The following is a 21,826-nucleotide window of genomic DNA, read 5'->3' as shown; positions in this document are numbered from 1 at the left end:
GAAAAGAGAAAAATACGAAAATTTAGATATATTATTATAATTATTATCATCATTTAGAATTGATTGACATATACAAATATGTATATACTTATCACTTATACGATTCAGCTTTAAGCTTTGCTCGTATCTCATTTCATGCCATCCCATTGAATTCGGTTCAAAATCAAATTTGGATCCACCCATATCCGATTCGAATTGATCCGTTTGCACTTTGCCGCCTTCCGAATCCGACCCAACGTGGGAACCCTTTGGCGCAAAAATAAAAGGAGAGGCGCTCCAGGCAAAGGAAAACAAACCGAGGATTTCTGATTTTCTCACATCAAAACCATTGTTGCGAAGGGCCGAAATCGGAAATCGTAAGCGTCTCATCCTGCACTCTTCTGAGTCTTCTCAGCTTTTCTCCCTCGCTGTTGACACACAAAAGAAGTGAGTATTAGTTAATGGCATTCTTATAGCTATAGCGCCATTTCGCCTCTTTCTCACTTATTCTTTCATTTAAAGGAATTTCCAGTTCTTGTTCTTCAGTTCCACACGCTGTCAATGGGGTTTGCACTTCCCTATAGACTGGAACCGGAATAGGGTTTTGATTCCCAAGCCCTAGTTATTTTTTTCTATGTCGGTAACAAGACTAGTTAGGGCAGTTATTTTTCGTATGCAGGGTTTTGTCTTAAACCCTAGGCTTTATCCATGGCCTTTTTTCAGGAATTCTCCTAGCGCATTCCTTGCAAACATTAAGCACTTTGTTAGTCGCCTTGGTTGGATCTGAATATGTATGTTTATCGCATAAAAGACATGCATTTTTCATTGTCTTTTTACGGGCTTACTCTTGTACCCTAGGGATGCTTCACTGTATTATAACAATTAATTTGAGTTACATGTTGTCCTGTTATGGTTTTATATACGTTTTTTTTTTTTTTTTTTAATTTCAGGGTTTAAAAGATGATTGGGTAGAATTAGCATTAGATTTTACTTGGATTAATTTCTGCAATAGAGATTTTGTCTGCCTTCAAAGCTATAGTTATATATTCCACAGAAAGAATGCCACGCTTCTGATCATTATTGTATTGTTTTTTAGTATCATTATTTTGATAGTATTGAGTGCTATCATATTTGTAATCTGGCAGCTTGTACATTCAGTTGACGTGTTCACCGACCAAAATGGGTGATGAAACTGTCGTAGCACCAAATCCATCTGTTATGGATTACTCATCTACGGGCTTTGCGCCAACTAGTTACACCAACTCTGGTTCAAACGCTGTTCCTGATGGTGATGTTTTTTCGTTCGGGGGTGCTGCGGATTCAACTGCTTCTAACATTAAAAAAGATGCGCCTAATCCTGTCCCAGATGGTCCTGATTCAGGTGATAGAACTTTAAACAATATGGATAGTTCTGTTATGCAAGACACACCTGTCTCCTCAGCGCATGGGGCTATTGGTGCTCCTGCTACTACTGAGAATGCTGTCACCCAGGGAAACTCAGAAGAAAAATTCAATGAAGCTGTTTCTTATGGTTCTTCTGCAAATGCTAATGGCGTTACTGACATGAGAAATTACACTCCTGCTGGAACTGGTGAAAATGGAAATGCTTCAAATGATGTTCTGGGAGCTGCTACTGAGCAACAGTTTGAGGAGGCTCCTGGTACGTTATAAGCTCTATCCATTCATTTGCCATATTTCTTTGTAATTTTTTGACCCGTTTCTCCATAATTTAATGAGATATGCATGTTACCTCCAGAAAAAAAGAAAAAAGAACAGAACAGGTGTGCATCACATGGCTTTGAAGTTGGAGTCATATTACCTAATATAGAAATCACTTGTACATTTTGTTTTCACTAATATGTATTTGCAAAATCTAGTGATGCATACAACCATTTTGTTACTGTCTGTATTTGTATTATTGCATTACTTTTTTAGTAACACTGATTAGATGGACGTATCTTCAGATACCATTCTGTGATAACTATATCTATGAATTGCAGTTATATCCACTAGCACTGCTAACTGATATTTTGCTCAACTCTCACTATACTTTCATTGAAATCCTGAACCTTCTAGGCATGGTCTTTCTTTTTGATTAATTTGTTTCTACTATCTTGTTGGCAGCAGCTTCTACGGAAGAAGAACGGCTGTGGAGCATTGTGAAGACTAATTCATTAGATTTCAATGCCTGGACTGCTCTTATTGAGGAGACAGAGAAGGTGGCAGAGGTAAATATATGTTTCTTTGGAAATAACTGCGCAAGATGGTTTTCATTTTTATACTCAAATTCATTCTTTAAGAGAAATGATGTTTGCTTATGTTTGCTGTACTTTTTATTGCTGTAGCAGAGATTCATATTACTAATGTACCTTGGGTAGAAGTCTGATTAAGGATAGTCAGGGACTCTGTTGAAAATTAGCTAGCGGGCAATGTCATATATAAAAAAATTATATATTGAAGAAAAGGCTGTTGATGGGAATTGTTAGGGGTTTAAGGGACTGGCATAGAGGTACACAGAAACTGTTAAATGATAGCCTAAGTAAAATGATGGTTTTCTTTTCTTTCCTTTATTTTGGTGGTGGGTTGGGGGGTATTGGAAATTTAGATAAAAGGATAAAGTATAAGATTGAATGATCATGCATGGGAATAGGTATGCAATTGAGTTTCTAGAATATTAGGGTTAATGGAATTAGGGGACTGTTAAATATGAGCATGATGGACTTAAGTTAGAGAAAGATATTGCTTTTGTAGTAAGTGCAGGAGAATAGAGAAGAAGAATGATTTGAGTTTCTGTGTTATGCCAAAGTATGTTCTATAAGTGGTAAAAGCTTACTTGTTTATATTGCTTTGCTAAAGGGTTCTTACAATGGCTGTGAAGCTGATGCAATTCCCAACCTTTTTTTTTTTCTTGTTTGGGACTGACAGTTTAAGATAACTACACAAGGAAGCACTGGTTGAATTCCTAAAGCTAATAAGATCTTCTCCCGATACTTAGTTAATTTGAAATTAAAATTTCCTTAACCTTTCTGGCTATTCATAGTCACATACATGTGGACTTATCTTGACTTCTCAAAATTCAATTGAGCAAAATGATGGGCTCAAACAGTTTCTTGTCCTCTTTTTGAATTAGATCCAAGTAATTGACGTGCCTTTGAATATCAGTTTCTCTGTATCCAATATCAAAGTCTATCAAGACCCATAATTTCCAGGAGAGGGCCGAGTGGCAGCTTTGGAATTAATCTATTCACCGATCTAGATTATATAGAAAACACAAAATTTGCTGAAGACTCTCTGAGGCATTTGGAAGAGGAAGAAAGAAAAAAACAAGGGAAGGAATTGACGAGTGCATTGTCTTCTGTTGGTAAGAACTCTGGGAGGGGAATGGGGTTTTGATATCAGGATACCTATTCACCAAAAGTATTGAATTTCAAGATTCTGATTGAAACTTGAGAAAGAAAATCTGCTAGTTGCTCAGAAAACATTTTGTTTGATTTCCTATTTGATATCTTAATCTTCCTGTTTCTACTTCTCCCTTCATTATCTACCATCCATTTTTCTTCTCTTTTTATGCACATCTCTAGAAATATTTCCTATTTCTGCTAGATTCTGAAAGCACCAAATTCTGTGTATCTTGTTTTGCTGCAATTGAAGCTGAGACAAAATGTCAAAATTTTGAAAGGTTGATCAATTTAAAACATTACATCTAGCTACTTGGCATCTTTGGCAATTTCCCACATGAGTTTGCCTTTTTTGTCTTTTGATCATTTACAGTGAGATTTTATTAATATGAATAGATATAGTATGCACAAGAAAAATGCTAAGCACCCTGAAGTTGGCCAAGTCTATTCCAGCCACCCTACTTATTTACATTTTTCTGGTTGGTAAGTTAAATTTACTTATTGTGATAATAAGAGATATGAACAGCTGCTATGAGTTACCCAAAGGTCTGACCAGAGCTGCCAGGCCTTGTACTGCGATACAGGTGAGATTGTTGACTCATTGTTTTGCTAGCCCACCTATTTTTTGATGAATGAATGGTATTTTATTAAGTAGAGATAGAAATAGTACAAGCATGAAGCACCCTGAGAGGAGGCACAGGGTGTTTCCTCCCCTTAAAGGTGGTTCCAAACCCACCTCTTTTCAGGTTGCAGTTACAAATTAGCCAAAAATAAAGAATCCCTTCAAGGCCCTTGTTTAGCTAAAGAATCTGCTAAAGCATTTGCCAGTCTACTAACCCACTGAAAGCTAACTAACATGGTTCTTGTAAGCCATTTGACTTTTTTTGATGATGTCCCTATATCCCCAAACAACAGTTTTTGGGTATGACATCCATCCCTCTATCACCTTATAGTCTCCTTCAACTATCAAATTAGTCACCAAGTTGGTTGGAAATCTGTAGTCCTTGTACCACAGCTAATATCTCAGCTCTTGTAGAGTCTCCATAACCCACTGGACCTGAGAATTGCTAGCCCAAGTTGCCCAACTATTAACCTATCATCAGATCTTGGGGTCCGGTTAAAGCCTCCTCTAGACTCCGCAACCCAGCTTCTCTACTTCCCTCATTATATATTTATATTTCCATTATCCTGTTTTATTTTTTAGAAGCAGTTCATGGTTGCATAAGAGTTTTCTCCCTCCATTAGAACTCTTTACCCTGATGAGAGATTTTGCCAACCTCAGGCCTTGTATTACTGTTGTGAGTTCAGTGCAAGTTGAATCACCATAATCTATTGGACCTCAGTGCAAGGTCAAAATGTTTCATAATTTCTAAACTCCTTACTCCTGAATCCTGAGTTCATGGGGTTTCCTACACTAGTACACTGCATCATCGTCAAAATTTAATTTTATGATATTATATCACTGGAGATTGCTAAGGGAAGTTTAGAGGAATTCTTGTTGATGTTGTTTATGCCACTTGCCAATTTTTGATCATGTTGTCAATGGGGAAGGGTATGGATGGTGTAGTTGGAAGCATGTCGTTAACCACTTCGGAACACCCGTTTAGAGATTTATAAATTTTTCCAATCCTCACGTAACCTTAAAAAACGTAGTACGTGGTGAGGAAGGGTTCGTCTCCACAGGGAAGCGAGGGAAAAATTATTGTTTGTCTTTGTTCCAGACAAATAAAAAGAAAATGGAATTGGGAATTGCAAAAAATAAGAAAATAAAATTTATTAATACTGAAATTAAAGGTTCGGAATTAAACAAGACAATAATTAAAATTCAAAAAATAAAAGAGCACTGAAAGTAACAAAAGAAATAAATAAAAGTTATCCAAAATTCGGACCCCTCGAGACACCTTAGCCTTGAACCGGACGAATTAGGATATGCAAAACACACAAATGAATAGAAATTAAATCTAAAAGATTGCTGAAATGAAAATAACATGAAAGAAAATAAAGAAAATAAAAGGATGGTTGATCAGATCCAGTGGTGGTAGTTGCAGATTGGTTGGACTGCTTGCAGGAACCCCTCCTGACAAAATTTGGGCGTCCTTCTCTTCTACAACCCTTGAACTCCTCAAGAAACCTTAGCCTTGTGAACTAGGTGAATTGACCAACCCTTTCTCTAGGGCCCTTGGGGCCATTTTTATAGAGAAGGGTGGATAAAATTGGGAGTAGAGAGAAAGAGGGGGGCAACAACTGGGTTTTTTTGCAGAAATATGGGCACCCTAGGGTTTAGAATGGAGGGTTACTATTGTTCTAAGGTGATCCTAAGGTTGAAAAGAAAATGAGAGGGCGCCCAATATTATGTAGGGGCGAGATTTAATGGCTAAAGGCTAAATGGTGAAGATTAGAAGTTAGGTGTCTCCCTAGGGTTCGAATGTTAAAAAGAGAGTGCCCTAGAATGAATTGTGGAGATTAGAAGGGATGGAAGGTGGAGATTTAGCAGTTAGGGGCGGCTAGGGTTTGTTAAGGATGAAAATAATGAGTTAGAAGGCACAGTAGGAGGGATGCCATTATGGGTTTAGCAGATAGGAGGCACCCCTCTTGTGCCCATTTTTTCACAAAACACCCATTCTCTTAGCTGGACTTCACACCAGCTTCTCAAAGACTGCATTTCAGCCTTGAAACTCCTAGTTTTCCCCAAGATTTGCATAGAGACTCTGAGGTCACAATATTGAATTTAATTGGGAAAATGAGACATTTTGACTGTTCTAAGGCCGACAATACCCCTGAAATGATGCCCCTAAGGCATCAAACTACAGAGTTATCAATGGACACATCAAAAGTTTTCACCTAATGAGCCCTTTATGTCAATTGAACCTCTTTCTTTAATACAATTATACTTCACCTTCTCTCTCTTTCTAAAAAAAAGAAGCTTTATGGAGTGTTATGTTAAAGAATGATGAATAGAATACAAATGTGCCAAAGCACCCCTATGTTTGGGCTAGCATTTGCTACCCTGTCTTTTCAATTTTACTTTTTAGTTTTTACAAGTTCCCCTTGGGGAATCAAGCTTCAATACAATTGATTTCGGTTTCTCCCTGTCTTGTCAAACCATTAGCTGCACTTGATCTTGGTGTACAGTTCTAGTTTGCATACAAATATCCTAGCCTGCTGCTTTGTATCCCTCATTGCATGTCAGTATCACCAAGACCCTGTAACTGTCATTTTTTGAGCCATCCCACTGTTGCATTAATCCCCTTCCCCATTAAATTCTCATAACTTGGGGGTTTAGCTCACCTTATCCCTTGTAGGAATGCAATTAGTTCTTCCATTGTTGAAATGGGTCCAAAGAACAATGCTAATATGATGTCTCTATCACAATCTTTGAACATTTCTATTCCCAAACTTTCTGGTTTATTGCAAACTGCAGCCATCAAAAGTTCAATTTAATGACATTAGAGACAGGAGACCATGATGATATTTCTTACCAAGGGGGAGCTCAGTACAATATGTTAGTTTCAAATGGTATCATTGGAAGTGAATTTGCATTTCAGAAATCTTTTTGTTTCTAGCAGTTCTTAGACAAATAAATTTTCATTGTTTGCAGGATAACATATCAAAAATCCAGAAAGTCTATGATACTTTCTTAGCAGAGTTCCCTTTGTGTTATGGTTACTGGAAGAAATATGCAGATCATGAGGGGCGTTTGAGTTCTATTGAGAAAGTTGTGGAGGTATATGAGCGAGCAGTTGAGGCTGTCACATATTCCGTGGACATTTGGTTGCATTATTGTATTTTTGCTATATCAACATATGGAGATCCAGATGCCATTCGAAGGTAATTCCTATGCACTTGTTTGTGGTCTTTATAGTGTTGCAGGATGAGGTCATGTTCACTTGGCTTTCTCATTGTAGTGAGAATCTGGTGATTTGTTACATTTTCTAACCTTATTTCAGTATGCCTGCAACAGTGGTGCCTCATGTATGGCGGAAAGGTTTGCTGGGAATGCACTTAGGAAATGCAATTTTCTGATGTGCAAGCCCTCTATTCTGAAGCTACTGTGTTTAGTAGCCATTTCAAATTTCGTTTAGGATTCAATTAATCCAAATTTTATGCCCTCATTCTCCCCATTCCCCTTTCACTTTTCTCGAAGGCCTGTGTAGTAGTCATGTAGTTCGTCATGAATTTCTGCTGTCTTTAACTTTGACACTCTGAGGCTATGGGTGCATCAATATACAAAATGCTGCTGGGAAGATGACGTTCAGTAAGGGCTAAGATGGCCTGTATCTCTGCTCCATTTCACGGACATAGTATGATTTTTTCAGGAAGGTAACCTAACTTAAGAAGTGCCATATGCTGTTAGAGTGATTCTTTTTTCCTTCTCCTTCAACACTAGGGCCAATGTCTCCCATTCATCGATGAGTTCAAATAGCTAGTATGAACATTTGCATATACCATAAAGATCTTCCGCATTCTTTTGATGTTTCAGGTTGTTTGAACGTGGATTGGCTTATGTTGGGACAGATTATTTGTCCTACTCATTTTGGGATAAATATATTGAGTATGAATACTCACAACAGGAATGGAGCCGCCTTGCTATGATTTACACAAGGATTTTAGAGAATCCTAATCAACAGTTGGATCGCTATTTTAACAGGTAATTTCTTTTAGTAGCTTATCATCATGTCTTCAACTTACATTTTTATCAATCTGCCTTTTCTGATGTTTATGTTTTTGTCTGCATTTGTCTTTTTAAACGTTTCATTGGATGGCAAAGTTCTGGTGGTATAAGTTACTTTGTCCTTTGTGGTTGTAATTCTTTTTTCATCTCACTCTAGGCAAATTATGGTGGTCAATATTGTCAAAACTGCTCAACGGTCTTATGCTTTTTTGTCAATTAATTAGGAGTAGAAGTTTTGGTCATCTTGCTATTGCCATTTTTATATCTGTGGATATTGAAATGTACTATGCCATGTCATTGTTTTTGTAATAGCTCCTTTGACTTGTTAGGACATCTCATGCTATATGTACAGTGCTGTTGAAGTACATCTATGAGCCATGAAGAGCTGAGTGCATCATGAAATGCATGCTACAAATTTGGATTTGTACATGCTGTTCTCGAGAATATGCGAATCTGAAGTAAATGCAATATTTGAATATGACTAATAGTTTTATATTAGTTACATATTCAACATTAAATTCATGTGAGGTGTACTCCACAAAATGGGCCTCAACTGTGAGCTTAAGTGCACTGCACTTACTGTGTATCTTTTAAAATACTGCATGTATTCAGACTGGCAAGATATAACGCCTTTTATCTAAATTGCAGTTTCAAGGAGTTGGCTGGAAGTCGTCCTTTATCTGAACTACGAACTGCTGAGGAAGCAGCTGCTGTTGCAGCTGCAAATGTGGAAGCTAGTGGTGGAGCCGACGAGGTTCGTCTTGATGGAGTGGAACAATCTACTAAACCTGTAAGTGCAGGATTATCAGAAGCAGAGGAGTTGGAGAAGTATATCGCCATTAGAGAAGAGATGTATAAGAAAGCTAAAGAGTACGATTCTAAGATCATTGGTTTTGAAACAGCTATTAGGAGGCCTTACTTTCATGTACGGCCACTCATTGGTGCAGAGCTTGAAAACTGGCATAACTATCTGGATTTTATTGAACAGCAGGATGACTTTAACAAGGTATGTTCATTCATTTCAGGAGTTGTGACAGGTACTTGGTTTCTTCATGGTTAGTAGTTTTTAGTTGTCTGTCTTGTTATACATTGACTTACAGTTAAGTCATGTTTGCTGCATTATATGCTTTATTGGCCAAAGCGTTGGGTGAAGCAACTTTTAAAATGGGAATTTGAACTGAGATTAAAGCGTTTGGTTTCTGCAAGGCTAAGTACTTCAAACCCTCATTTGTCAGTGGAAGTTCTAGGTTGATATTGTATGCTAAATACTATTCTATTAAAATTACAGTGTTATACATGCAGGTATCTTGTTTTCTGCTTAACCATCTATCTGTCAGGCAAGGAAGGTCCCTCATTTCATATTTGAGGGGCCTCCTATTCAGCCATTGGAGTATCCCTTATGCATTTCTCTTTGTTGCCCTGTTGTATTCATTCAGTTCATGCAACCTTCATTGAATCTGGGTTTGTGATGTTATGCATGCTGTTTCAGGTTGTCAAGCTATATGAGAGATGCTTAATTGCCTGTGCCAATTATCCTGAGTATTGGATACGATATGTTTTATGCATGGAAGGCAGTGGAAGTATGGATCTTGCAAATAATGCACTTGCTCGGGCTACACAAGTCTTTGTCAAGGTAAGGGGGGCTTCCTGTGGTTCCAAATTGTGACTTACCTTCCCCACATGAACAGACATGATACAATTGTTAAACATGTGTTGATTGTTGATGCAGAAGATGAAGAGTAAAGTACTGGAATTTTCTGAAATTTTATATATTTGGACACCAGGGGTATTTTCACCATTTTGCAATTTTTATGTGGGGTCCAATGATATGGTCTGGTTTGTCTAGTAATAGTTTCATTTATGTTTAAAAATTCGGAGTCATTGAATGAGTAGAACAAGAGTTATTGAGTCTTCTTTGACTTGAAAGGGGATAGTAGACTTTTATTTTTGAGTCATACAAGGATTCTTATGAGCCTACACTTTTGTTTTGAGATACTAAGATTCTTAAGAGTCTATAGTTATGTATATCGACGTTTTTCACAAAAATCAATGAATTTCATTGAGTTTTTCTAGCTTATGCTAATTATGGTGAATGATTCCCATACCCTAGAGTGATTCTTGGTACCCAATGATTGATTCCAGGTATTCCCTCTCTCTCTCTCTGCCTCTTATTCTACCAAGGAACTGGGAGTTGAGCTGCTCCTGCATCAATTGTATACCCTATATCTCTGAAGATTAGGGCATTTAATAATATTACTGACAAGCAGACCTTCATATCTGTCCCCGACTCTTGGTTGATATTTGAGGCGGGGATTTGATATTTTATAAATAAACAACTTTTGGTTGTTGCTGATTGCTAAAAGAAGTGTTCTATGGTACAATATAATAGCCTTTTGTATCTCAGTAATCAGTTAATGTTGGATATATTTCTTATAGGCATATAAATGAAATTAAGGAACAAGGTCTGTGTAAATTGACTCATTTCAGATAGTTTTACTTGAGATGCCAATGCGGTACCAAAGATTCTGTCTTAGAGTTGAATACATTTAATTGCTGGAGTTAGTTCTTTTGTCTCTTTTCCCGTATTTTTCTTTAATGTATGCTTTGTTATTTATGTTTTTAACAGAGACAACCAGAAATTCACCTTTTTGCTGCTAGATTTAAGGAGCAGCATGGGGACATTCCAGGAGCTCGTGCTGCGTATCAACTTGTACATTCTGGAATTTCACCTGGTCTCCTTGAAGCTGTCGTTAAGCATGCAAACATGGAACGCAGAGTAGTAAGATCATTCTAACTACTTATTAGAGGTCACTGTATTTATCGTGTTTTATGGCCTGGGAACTAGTCTTTCTGTTGATCTTGCAGGGAAATATGGAAGATGCCCTGACATTATATGAACAAGCCATTGCCACTGAAAAAGGAAAGGAGCAATCTCAAACATTACCTATGCTATTTGTTCAGTACTCAAGGTTTTCTTTCTTGGTAGGTGTAACAGCATATGCCTGTAAGAAACAGTGATTGAATGTTTGTTCACCCAAGGGACCTGAGGCCACTTTTAGCTTTACAATTTTTAACCCCATCACTTGTCTGTTGAACTCTTCAAGTTCTTGAAATGCCGTTTTCATTTCCTTAAATGTGAAAGCAGCCATATAGTTTAGAGTTTGTCTGATCTGCATGTAGATTAATTTATTACAATGTGAGCTTTGAGACTTTTGAAATGGTTTAATGTTTAATTCTTTTTTCATTGGCAAAGAATGTTGTCATTAATGTGTTGAAAAATGCTTTTTCTGCAGTATTGTGTGATCCTGAATGATCTGGATGGTTGAACCAATGTTTTAAAAGGCCTGGGAGGCGTACGCTTGGTGGTGCACAAGGTGCCCTCAAAATGCCCTGGGGCATTGATGCCTCTGAGGTGTATGCCTTTTGCATGAGGTGTGCTAGAGGCATACTCCTCACCTCATGCGCCTCATGCTCACCTCATACAAAAAGACAGGAAGAAAAAAAAAGAAAAGATTAGAAAGGGTAGGAATGGTTAGATTAGAGAAGGAAAGTTTGGGATTCAACTAGTGTCATGCATCTTTATCCTTCTAAAACAAGACACCTTTGAGCTTTGATAAAAAAGATAGAGATCCTTCTTCCTCTTCTTCTTTCTCCTTCCCCTCCTCTTAAGGCTTATGCCTCGTTGTTCTTGGAAGGCTTATGCCTTTTATATTCTGAACTACTCCTTATGCCTCCAGGTAGTGAAATATCTACTGTCATGCCTCTGTTTTAAAACGTTGGGTTAGACCATTCCAAACTGTCACCTGGCAGGAAAACGGGGTCTGACTTAGGGCAAGTGTGGCAAATTTTCTGAACACATAAACATATTGTCAATTTGAAATCAATACCTAGACCAGATTGGAAATCTGGAATGTTTGACCAGAGAACCAGGTATGGGTCATACCAGGTTTGGCAATTTTTTTCCCTTAAACACATTTCATTACTTTAGGTATCTAGATGTATTTATTTTAAATATGTTTAGAATGTAGGCCTATTTTATCCAGGCTAGTAATATTGTATGCACTATGCATTTGAGTGTTGGGCAGTCAAGAAGCAATGTGTGAAAAAAATTGCAGCTGAGATGCATTAGTAACTAGTAAGATGGATGAGTCAGAAAGCTTGAAAAAATAGAATCTGAAGTGAGAATATTCATACAAATCTAGTAATAGCTTAATGGGGGAAAGTAGACTAAGATGGTGTGCTGACATGCAGAATAAACCATTTATAGCACCAAAATGAAGTGATTTGTTCTATTATAAAGTGTCTGGAATGTCTAGGGGCAGGCCATGATGAGCAAGAGCTGAGGTAGTGCAATTTGTGAAATAACTTGAGGCCATATCTTAATAATGGATATGAGTCATGACACTTTAGGTGTTTTACTAAAGGGTCCCAAGCCCTTTAGGTGCGTATCCAAGGACATAATTTAATGATGGATAATGGGTTCTAAATCCTTTAGGGTCTTTTGTGTTTCTTCTTCAAAGCGTACTCTATCTTCTGTGTCCCCCTTAGGAATGGCAACGGGGTGGGTTCGGGGTGGGGAGTACATTCCCCATCCCCGACCCCGACCCCCAAATCACCCTCCATCCCCGTCCCCAATCCCTGACGGGGTAAGGAATCCCCCCTCCATCCCCGACTCTGATGGGGAATTCATCCCTGTCGGAGACCTGAATCCCCGAAAGTAAGAGAGAGAGGACCTTTGCGACTTGGGAGAGTTTATATTGATGATGGCTGATGAGAGAGAGTTTGAAGGGTGATAGCGACGGCGACAACGGTCAGTGATGATGATGAAGGTTGGCGGTCTGTGGATCGGTGACGAAGACGAAGTCTCTTCCTCATTTATCTGGCCTCTCCTTTGTTTGATGTCTGATGGGCGAGTGGGCAGTGGAAATAGTCAATGGCGATAGTTGGCGGTTGGCGAATTGGCGACGAAGACGAAGCTAGGGTTTTCTGGTTTTGTGGTTCAGTCGTCTCTCTTGAGTCTTCTCTATCGAAGACAAAAGAATGAAGACTGGTAACTGGTTTAGTTAACTTTTCAAGTTTTCTTGATTTCTTTGAATTATGTTTTAGACTTTTAGTTTTTACTGTTTTATAAATAAATTAATAATTATTATACTTATATAACATATAATATTAATCCTTGTCCCCGTCCCTATCTCCGATCGGGGATTCATGGGTAGCCCCATCCCCGACCCTGACCCGACCCCGACCCCGCCAAGGTCTCCCATCTCCGACCCCATCGGGTCGGGGAGCCTGGGTACCCGTCGGGGACGGGGAAAATTGCCACCCCTAGTCCCCCTTGGATTTCTTGCTTAAGGAAGTAAAAAAGTACTAGTACCTCCTAAAATTAGAGTTTTCTGTTGGTAGATTTTCTGTTCCAAGATCACCACTTAAGACATCCTTTCACTTGTATTTGTGAGATTTTTCTTCTCTCTATTTGGATGCAGGTTGTGCCTTTTATACATGCAGGCTCTGTCAAAGCAATCATAGTTTTAGGGATTGCTTTTTCTTGCTACAAGACAAGATGGGAAAGTTTTTGTGGAAATGTACAATAACAGCGATATGGACAGTGTGGGGATAGAGGAATTCTAGAATCTTCAAGGAGAATTAACATGCCAAAGAAGAATTTATTGGAAGTATCATGGTGAAGGTGGTCTGTTGGGTGAAGATGTTGGATTTGTTTAACCCAGCCCCTTCTACATAGATGATATTTGCAAAGAATTGGCATGGTATCATTATTATCCTCTATTGCAAGAAGCACATCAAATTATTGGATCCAATTTGCACTCTACAAGCTAAATCTGAAATTTGATTGTGTAGCAGTTTTAACCTATGGCATTTGGGTGTTAGGTTTGTGTTATGAAATGAGAAGGGGGATATCCTTGCTCTATGTCAAGGAGATTTAACCAAGGAAGAATTGGAAATGGTGCTACAAGGTCTTAGATTGGAATCTATAAAAAAGGTCATAGTTTGGGCAAAGAGCAAAACTATAGTGGTATTGTTGTAGAAGGGTTATTGGCTGCCTTAAAAGCAACAGAGCACATGACAAATTAGATACATTCTAAGAGAAGCAAAAAGGCTTATAAGGGAAACAGTAATTAGATATTAAATGAACAAGAAGGTCCGCAAATAGTGTAGCTGACACATTGGCTAGGCAAGGTGTCTAAAGCGCCCAATTGTATTGTGGAACTACAATCGGGAAGATGGATAACTGATTCTTTGTAGAGCTGCAATGATTGGTGGAGGGCCTGGACCCAATGCTGTGTAAATTCTTGAAGTCAGGTACCTGACTTGTGCCCTTAATTGTATGGGTAGGCAACTAAACCTTAGCATGCTGCCCGACGGATGTTTTTTTTTTTGATGAGTAGCTGCCCCAGGGATGTTAAGTGTACTCACTTTATTCTGTACATAATATTCAATCCATCATATTCAATGAAGTTACACTCATCAATGAAAGAAAAGGGATATGACACTGAATATAGTTGAGTGCTGGAATTGGATTCATGTAGCTGTCCCTATACGGTTGATACAAGGTTCTGTTAAGTTGAATTGAGTTCAATATAAGTTTTATATTTATAAATATGTTTTTTTTTTTTTATTTTTCAGAAACATGAGAAACCCGTGGTATGAAAAACGGATGGAGGTTTGAACCATTTTGTAACATTGTTTTCATGTTCTCTATAAGTCTATATTAATCTGGTAAACATAATTTCTGAAAGATTTGAGTAGATTCTGATCAAATTTGAGGCTTATATTTCTCACTACACAGTGGCATTTTCTTTTCTAATAGGCAACAAATAAGTTTGTGGCTTCAAAAGGAGCATCGAGTGCTTCCTCTAAAAGTTACACTGAATAGAAATCATTTTATTGCTCTGACATTATTCTTTGGGCATTGATCATGGTGTTTTGGTGGTGCTTTTTTGACTGGATAATACAGTGATAATGATATTATTATTTGTTTTCATGTTCCTTTCTAGGTTGGTGGGGATGCTGAAAAAGCTAGAGGAATTCTAATCGAAGCCCTTGAGCACGTGCAACTGTCAAAACCGCTTTTGGAGGTTTAATCTCTTAATTTTGTTTAATTTTGGTATTGCTATTTCAGATGTCAATAGTTTCATTTATGCTGTGTTCTCCCATAGTTGATAATGGTACACTTGCTTCTCTGAGATGTGCAGGCTTTAATCCATCTGGAGACTATACAGTCAGCCCCAAAGCGCATTGATTATTTAGATTCATTAGTGGAGAAGTTCGTTGTGCCTAGCCCTGATAATCCCAATGCTGCAAGTACTGCTGATAGAGAAGAGATATCTAGCATTTACTTGGAGGTAATAACTTTCTGTGATGTTTGAAATACCCAAGAAAGAACTTGGCATTTATTTTGGATTTGTGAGCAAACCATCTTATGATTTTTTTTTGTTTGGTATGTAGTTAGTTGTCATATTTTGGCATTCATTCCATGAGTTGCCTATTTCATCTATTCAGTCATATCCTTTACGGCTTCATATTTTGTTATTAGAATTTCTTGTTACGAAATACTTGTGGAGTTGTTCCGCATTTATTTTGGATTTGTGAGCAAACCATCTTATGATTTTTTTTTGTTTGGTATGTAGTTAGTTGTCATATTTTGGCATTCATTCCATGAGTTGCCTATTTCATCTATTCAGTCATATCCTTTACGGCTTCATATTTTGTTATTAGAATTTCTTGTTACGAAATACTTGTGGAGTTGTTCCAAATGCATTCTGAAGCTATAAAGATTAATATACGTTTCTTGTTTCCTTGATTGGAATTCAAATTGTGAGTTTATAGGCGATTGCAACTTCAATGACAAATTTGACTGCATAATAGGATTCCACTAGAATTAGGATTTCCTATTGGATTTCAATATCATTGGAAGTTATGCATCCATTTTCCTTGGTTCTTTTAAGTTTTAATTACCATCCATCTTCCTACCTGTTTTGCAGTTCTTGGATCTCTTTGGGGTTGCATCATCGATCAAGAAGGCTGATGATCGGCATGCAAAGCTCTTTTTGCGCCACAGGAATACATCAGAGTTGAAAAAACGGAGTGCCGAGGATTTTCTATCATCAGACAAGGCAAAGCTCAACAAGTCTTATGCTGGTGTTTCCTCTTCAGCACAATCACTGATGGGCTCATACCCAAGTGCTCAGAATCAGTGGGCTGCTGGATATGGGTTACAGCCTCAAGCTTGGCAACAAGCTCCACAGGCACAGGGGCAACAGTGGAATCCTGGCTATGGTCAACAGGTAGTCCTTTATTGCGATTTCGTAAGCATTTGAAATATAACATATATTTTTGTAGTTATTTATCAAAAAAATGCTTTTGTAGTTAGGTACCATTCTATGCCGGGGGTTCAACTGGTGTTAAGGAGCAAATGAAAAATGCCGATACTGATGCCTGAGTGAACATATGGAAAGGCATACTAATGAATCAAATCAAATTTATAATCAGTGCATGGGTCTGTATACCTTTGGGGTAGCATCTCGTGCCTCCAATAAGGCTGATTGTACTTTCCAATGTTTTAAAAACCGACCTGGAGGTTGAACTGTTTTTTCCTCTGGGTTGTGGGTCATTGGTTCAATTGTCCGGGTCGAACGGTTCAGACCGTGCCATGTCATCGCATATGTATATTAAGTATATATACATTTATATACATATGTGTATATATGTATATATTTGTGTATAAATATATATTTTTGCAATAAATAATGTATAAATATGTTTTATGTATTATTTTATATTTAATTTATGTGTTATAATTCAGTTTTTAATTTATAAAAAAATTAAAATTTGCAATTTGAGGCTAAAAAAGGTCTTTTTTATTTCTCTGAAAATAGCGAGTCAGGGCGCCTATGGCTCCTTGGGACGCATAGATCTCGAATAGTTACCCAAAATAAAAAAACGATCGGACATCGGAGTGCCAAGTTATGTCCTTTGAAAGTTTTGCATGCATCGAATGTGTATGTAACCCACGACCTGGCCACCGGGTCGAATGGGTCAACGGTCAAACTGGCCGGGTTGAACAGTTCTTGTCCAAGTCAACGGTTTTTGGCTGTCTGACTGGGCTTGACTGAACTGGACCTGGAATCCTGGTTGAGTGACAGTTCGGGTTAGGGTAACCCAACATATTTATATATATGGGTATTATATATGTATGCATGTATGTATTTTTCAATAATTTTATGTTTGAAAGGAAAAAATTTTGTAATGCAATATAATTAAGGCACCATAGCTTTGTCCTTCCAAGCACCATGCAATGTATTTTAGCATGATGAAATAAAGAAACTGGGTCAAACTGAGACCAGCCCAACCCAAATGTATTGGGTTGGGTTAGGGTTAGGGTTGACCTCAACATGTCAATATGTTTGTTGACATAAGACCTGGCAAAAAATTGACCCAACCGACCCAACCAACCCGAAAAAACAGAGTTAGGGGCTCATGTTTAGCTACTTGAATGTTAGAATGACCTGACCCGACCCAACCCGAAAAAACTGGGTTGGGTTGGGTCATGGGTATTATATATGTATGTATGTATCAATAATTTTATTTTTGAAAGGAAAAAATTTTCTATTGCAATATAATTAAGGCACCATAGCTTTGTCCTTCTAAGCACCATGCAATGTATTTTAGCATGATGAAATAAAGAAACTGGGTCAAACTGAGACCAGCCCAACCCAAATGTATTGGGTTGGGTTAGGGTTAGGGTTGACCTCAACATGTCAATATGTTTATTGACATAAGACATGGCAAAAAATTGACCCAACCGACCCGAAAAAACAGAGTTAGGGGCTCATGTTTAGCTACCTGAATGTTAGAATGACCTGACCCGATCCAACCCGAAAAAACGGGGATGGGTTGGGTCATGGGTGAACCCGCTAACCCGATTGTCAAGTCTAATTGAGACTATTTATGCATTGTTAAAAGTTTCCATTCTTCAATTTTTTCTATTTAGTCTTTAGTCTTTATTGTTTACTCTTTAAATTGTTAAATGTTCAAGTTTTTTTATTTTATATTTGGAACTTTAAGGTTAATTCTTTAAATTTTGGCATTTTCATATAGTTTTTCTTTATTTTTTTTTAAATTTCATTTATTTTTTGGGATGACCCAAATTGACCCATGGGTCAACTGTAACCCGAACATTTAGGGTTAGGGTCTAGCATTTGACAACCCAACCTGAAATTCAACCTGACCGATAATCAACCCAAGGTGTCTTGACCCAACCTGAACCCGACCCACCCAACCCAATTGCCAGGTCTAGTTGACATGGATTGGTATGCGTTGATTTTTATTTATTTGCTTAAAAGCTATTGGAATTAAGGATATAACTTCAAGAAATGGAAAGGAAAGTTTCATTGAGAATCTCGTGGTTTATCTGCATTTTCTTCCCTGTGCTAGTAATTCCTGTTTGTGCTGCTACACAGACTATTTGGTGGATATTTACCTTAACGTTTTTTACTACAGAGGTAAAGGGAAGTTTAATATTCTATCTGGATTGGTACTTGGTGGCTTCCGATTCTTTTGAGTTTTTAGGCTCCACCATTTGAATGATATCATGAAATTGAAACTACCAATTTTAAATCATCCATTGTTGCATACTTTGTACAGCTTTAGTGTGTGTAAACTTCAAATTTATTTGAACCCAGACCAAGTTGTCCAAACATAGCCTAATTTCTGATGGAATTCCCTTTTATATCTATTTAACCTCATGCTGTGTGTACTTCTGTAATTTCAGGCTGGATATGCTGCATATGGTGGTTATGTTAACAGTTATACTCATCAGCAGACTCCAACTTCGGCACCGCAGAGTGCTGCTGCTTATGGTACTTATCCTTCATCGTATCCTGTCCAGGTACCATTCCTCCCCTTTTTTGTATGTACTGCATTTAGAGCCTAAATACTTGTATTAAAGAACACTGCTTTTGCTAAAGGGTACTACTTGCTTTTATATGAAGGTGTGTGATTTGGGCACATCTCAATTTGGTAAGGAGGGACTTGCCCTTGACCAATACTTGACCTTCTAAATCATGCATGTTTTGAAATGTATTAATATTTGCCCAAACATAAACCTCAATGTTGGGTCACACAAATTAATATTAATACTAATAAATTTCCTTCTGGATCTTGAATTATTTCGAAATTGTCTACTACTTGCCTTGAATGGGTTTTATTTTGGTTTATTGATATCAAGACATTGCCCAAGCAACATCTAGGCCATCTCTCTCAAGCCTTTTAGTGAACAACATGCCTAGGCAATGCTCTACGCAGGCTATGCATCCAAAGGCATCGACCTAGAGATGCTTATAGTTAGTAAATTATAATTAGATGTATAATACTGAAAAGCTTGGGTACATTTTTTTTTATGAATCACAGAAAGAATTTTGTTATTATTTGAGGGAGATTCAAGGATAAGGATGCTCCTGGTAGGGCTTTGCTACCATCGGGGAACAACACCAACTACCAAAACCAAGACACAACATGACAAAAAATTACCACACTTGACCCCCAATATAGATTGTTTCTTGTAGCCCCTTTTTTTTGCCAATCCATCAGCCAGCTCATTTGCAGATCTTGCAATCCATGAAATATTGGCAGCAAGTTCGCACATAATGCCTTTTTTATCCGTCTTACAGCATATCTAAACTTCCCAAGGAGTGTCTTGATTGCCCCTTATCCATCTGATTACTACCTTTGAATCCCCTTCAACCAACAAATTTTGGAAATTCATAGCTTTAGCCTGCCTTGCCCTTGCAGAATTGGCCACAACTCTGCCTTGATTTAGTCTTCATTCCCTTTGGGGCCCAAGTATAGAGCCTTGGTTTTTCCTTCAACCTTTCTGAAAACCCCTCCAATACCTGCCTATCCTAGGTTTCCAAGGCTACATCCGTCGAAATTCAGCTTCACATTGCCATGTGTGCAAAAGTCAGTTTCAAATGTGAAATGACTATGATAAATGGGATGATTAGAAATGTTTGTGTTTAGTATGTTCTTTTTTCCTTAAAAATATGAATGAAATGTTTTACATGTTTTATATGTATATATGATGTAAAATCTGAGGGCAGCCACTTTGTGTAGAAAAAAGCCTAAGGTTAGGACCGTAGCCAGTCTACCCCCATAAAGCGTATCTTCTTATAATAAGAATATATTCGAAGTAAAATGTCCCCTTTTTTGTCATGTGCCTTTAAGTTCCATGTTTTACCGTGAGGTGGTGTCTAATATGTTTTTAGTCAAAAGGTTGAAAATATGTATTGTTAGCATCTTGCACGTGCACGCACACGCACACATACACACACACACACAAGAGAGGTAAAATAGTTTGACAAGACTACAAGCATCGATGCCCTGAAGGATCATAACATCTTTTTTTTTTTTGTTTTTATGTTTTACCCCCACATTCTTATTTGATTGTAATTATATTACAACAATGCAAAGAAAATCCTTCCTTTTGCTTATTGAACATATGGGGACTTGTAACTGAAGGGAGGGGGGGTTCAGGATGAATGGTTAGATTATAGATTCATCATGTCACTTCATAGATTCACCATGTGACAAGCTTGTGAGGTCTTTCTACTGTGCTTCTAGATGTCGTTATTTGTGTGCTTTTGTATCTAACGGATGAAAGGTGATGATAAATAATTATAATTTCTCATTCTCCAGCAGACTTTTCCACAGCAGAGCTATGTACAACCAGGCACGGCAGCATCTTTTGCTCCGGCTCAGCAACAGGCTCCAGTCCAGCAGGCCTACTATGGGACTTATTATTGAGTGCACAAGCTTATCCTTGCCCAATTTTGCAACCACTTGTAAATTAGGTTTATACTTGCCATAGAAATTAGGAATGAGGTGTAAACCCTGGGTTTTAGAACTTGGATCAGGGTTGGCTGAATGTACTGACTAGCCTCAAAAGGTGCATTGTAATGGAATTGCATTTTAGATACAAATCACTTAATTCATTTCTATATTTGGTTGCATACATCTAGGATGTATATTCCTTGGCTACCATGCAATCCTAAAGAATTTTTTTATACAGTACACGTACTCTGATTGAAATTCAATTATCTCTGGAATGGGTGAATGGGGCTCGGGGGATATGAAATCCTAAAGATGATGGATTTGACCGACGATTGGCAATCCTCAAAGTGAAGTATGCACTTGGGAATCTGCTCTCTGACAAGCTCCAGTCTGGTTGTTTTAGCTTCCATCCAGGTCTTTCAGAGATTTAGACAAGGTTGTGTAACAAGTCCAAACGAGGTTACGCTTCTCTGTATCGGCATCACACCTTTGTCTTGTTTTCTTCATTAAAATAATATTGGCTAAAATCAAAATTTTATCCCACCTCCATGGTAATGGGTCATGCAAACAGCCAATATTCCTGCCGTAAGTCCGTAATGAAGTGTGGCTTTTTTCGAGCCAACCTTATTTTTATTCTTGGTTAAGATTCAGTGCTGAGCCATTCATGTGCGGCTCTAGAGAAATGCTTAATAGGAGATGAGTTCTGCTTCAGTCGGGGCAAAGCCCGTTTGAGCAGTCTTCACTGTCTTGGATTGAGAATATCTCTATATTTATATGCTTTATTTCATAGAGAGATATTCCCAATGCAAACTTGCAAAAGGCTGTTAAAACAGTGTGGGCACAGGTTTCCCCTGATGGAAGCCGATCTCAATAGAGATGGGAAATTCCTTTCTATTCATCTTTATTTCCATAGTGGTAATTGATAAACACA

General features: G+C 37.9%; 1 protein-coding gene across 7 annotated transcripts; it reads left to right on the top strand.

The window, feature by feature from the left end:
* The first annotated feature begins 266 nt into the window (after positions 1 to 266).
* Positions 267 to 21,076, top strand: LOC148878680 (pre-mRNA-processing factor 39-1-like). Of its 7 annotated transcripts, none has more exons than XM_088958544.1 (14): positions 267 to 426; positions 1,125 to 1,639; positions 2,104 to 2,207; positions 6,976 to 7,205; positions 7,858 to 8,025; positions 8,698 to 9,055; positions 9,539 to 9,682; positions 10,676 to 10,828; positions 10,915 to 11,031; positions 15,063 to 15,143; positions 15,261 to 15,410; positions 16,050 to 16,352; positions 18,839 to 18,955; positions 20,761 to 21,076. In XM_088958544.1, exons 2-14 carry the CDS (start codon positions 1,159 to 1,161, stop codon positions 20,866 to 20,868), a joined length of 2,514 nt encoding a protein of 837 aa, XP_088814670.1. In that variant the 5' UTR covers positions 267 to 426; positions 1,125 to 1,158; the 3' UTR covers positions 20,869 to 21,076. The 7 variants fall into 7 exon arrangements, with proteins under 7 accessions (XP_088814670.1, XP_088814661.1, XP_088814652.1 ...); XM_088958535.1 differs by having other exon boundaries at positions 286 to 426; positions 1,138 to 1,639; positions 2,107 to 2,207; positions 20,764 to 21,076; XM_088958526.1 differs by having other exon boundaries at positions 286 to 426; positions 1,138 to 1,639; positions 2,107 to 2,207.
* Positions 21,077 to 21,826: the final 750 nt, after the last annotated feature.

This window comes from Nelumbo lutea, chromosome 1, assembly GCF_056320005.1.
Source record: "Nelumbo lutea isolate HS-2025 chromosome 1, American lotus-T2T, whole genome shotgun sequence".
Lineage (NCBI taxonomy): Eukaryota > Viridiplantae > Streptophyta > Magnoliopsida > Proteales > Nelumbonaceae > Nelumbo > Nelumbo lutea.
This window is presented reverse-complemented; position numbering and strand designations above follow the sequence as displayed.

Excerpts from the sequence above, each read along its gene's own strand:
- LOC148878680 (XM_088958544.1), top strand. The coding sequence starts at position 1,159 with ATGGGTGATGAAACTGTCGTAGCACCAAATCCATCTGTTATGGATTAC. Across the intron at positions 9,056-9,538 it reads AGCAGGATGACTTTAACAAG|GTTGTCAAGCTATATGAGAG; the intron begins GTATGTTCATTC and ends ATGCTGTTTCAG. Across the intron at positions 9,683-10,675 it reads CTACACAAGTCTTTGTCAAG|AGACAACCAGAAATTCACCT; the intron begins GTAAGGGGGGCT and ends TGTTTTTAACAG.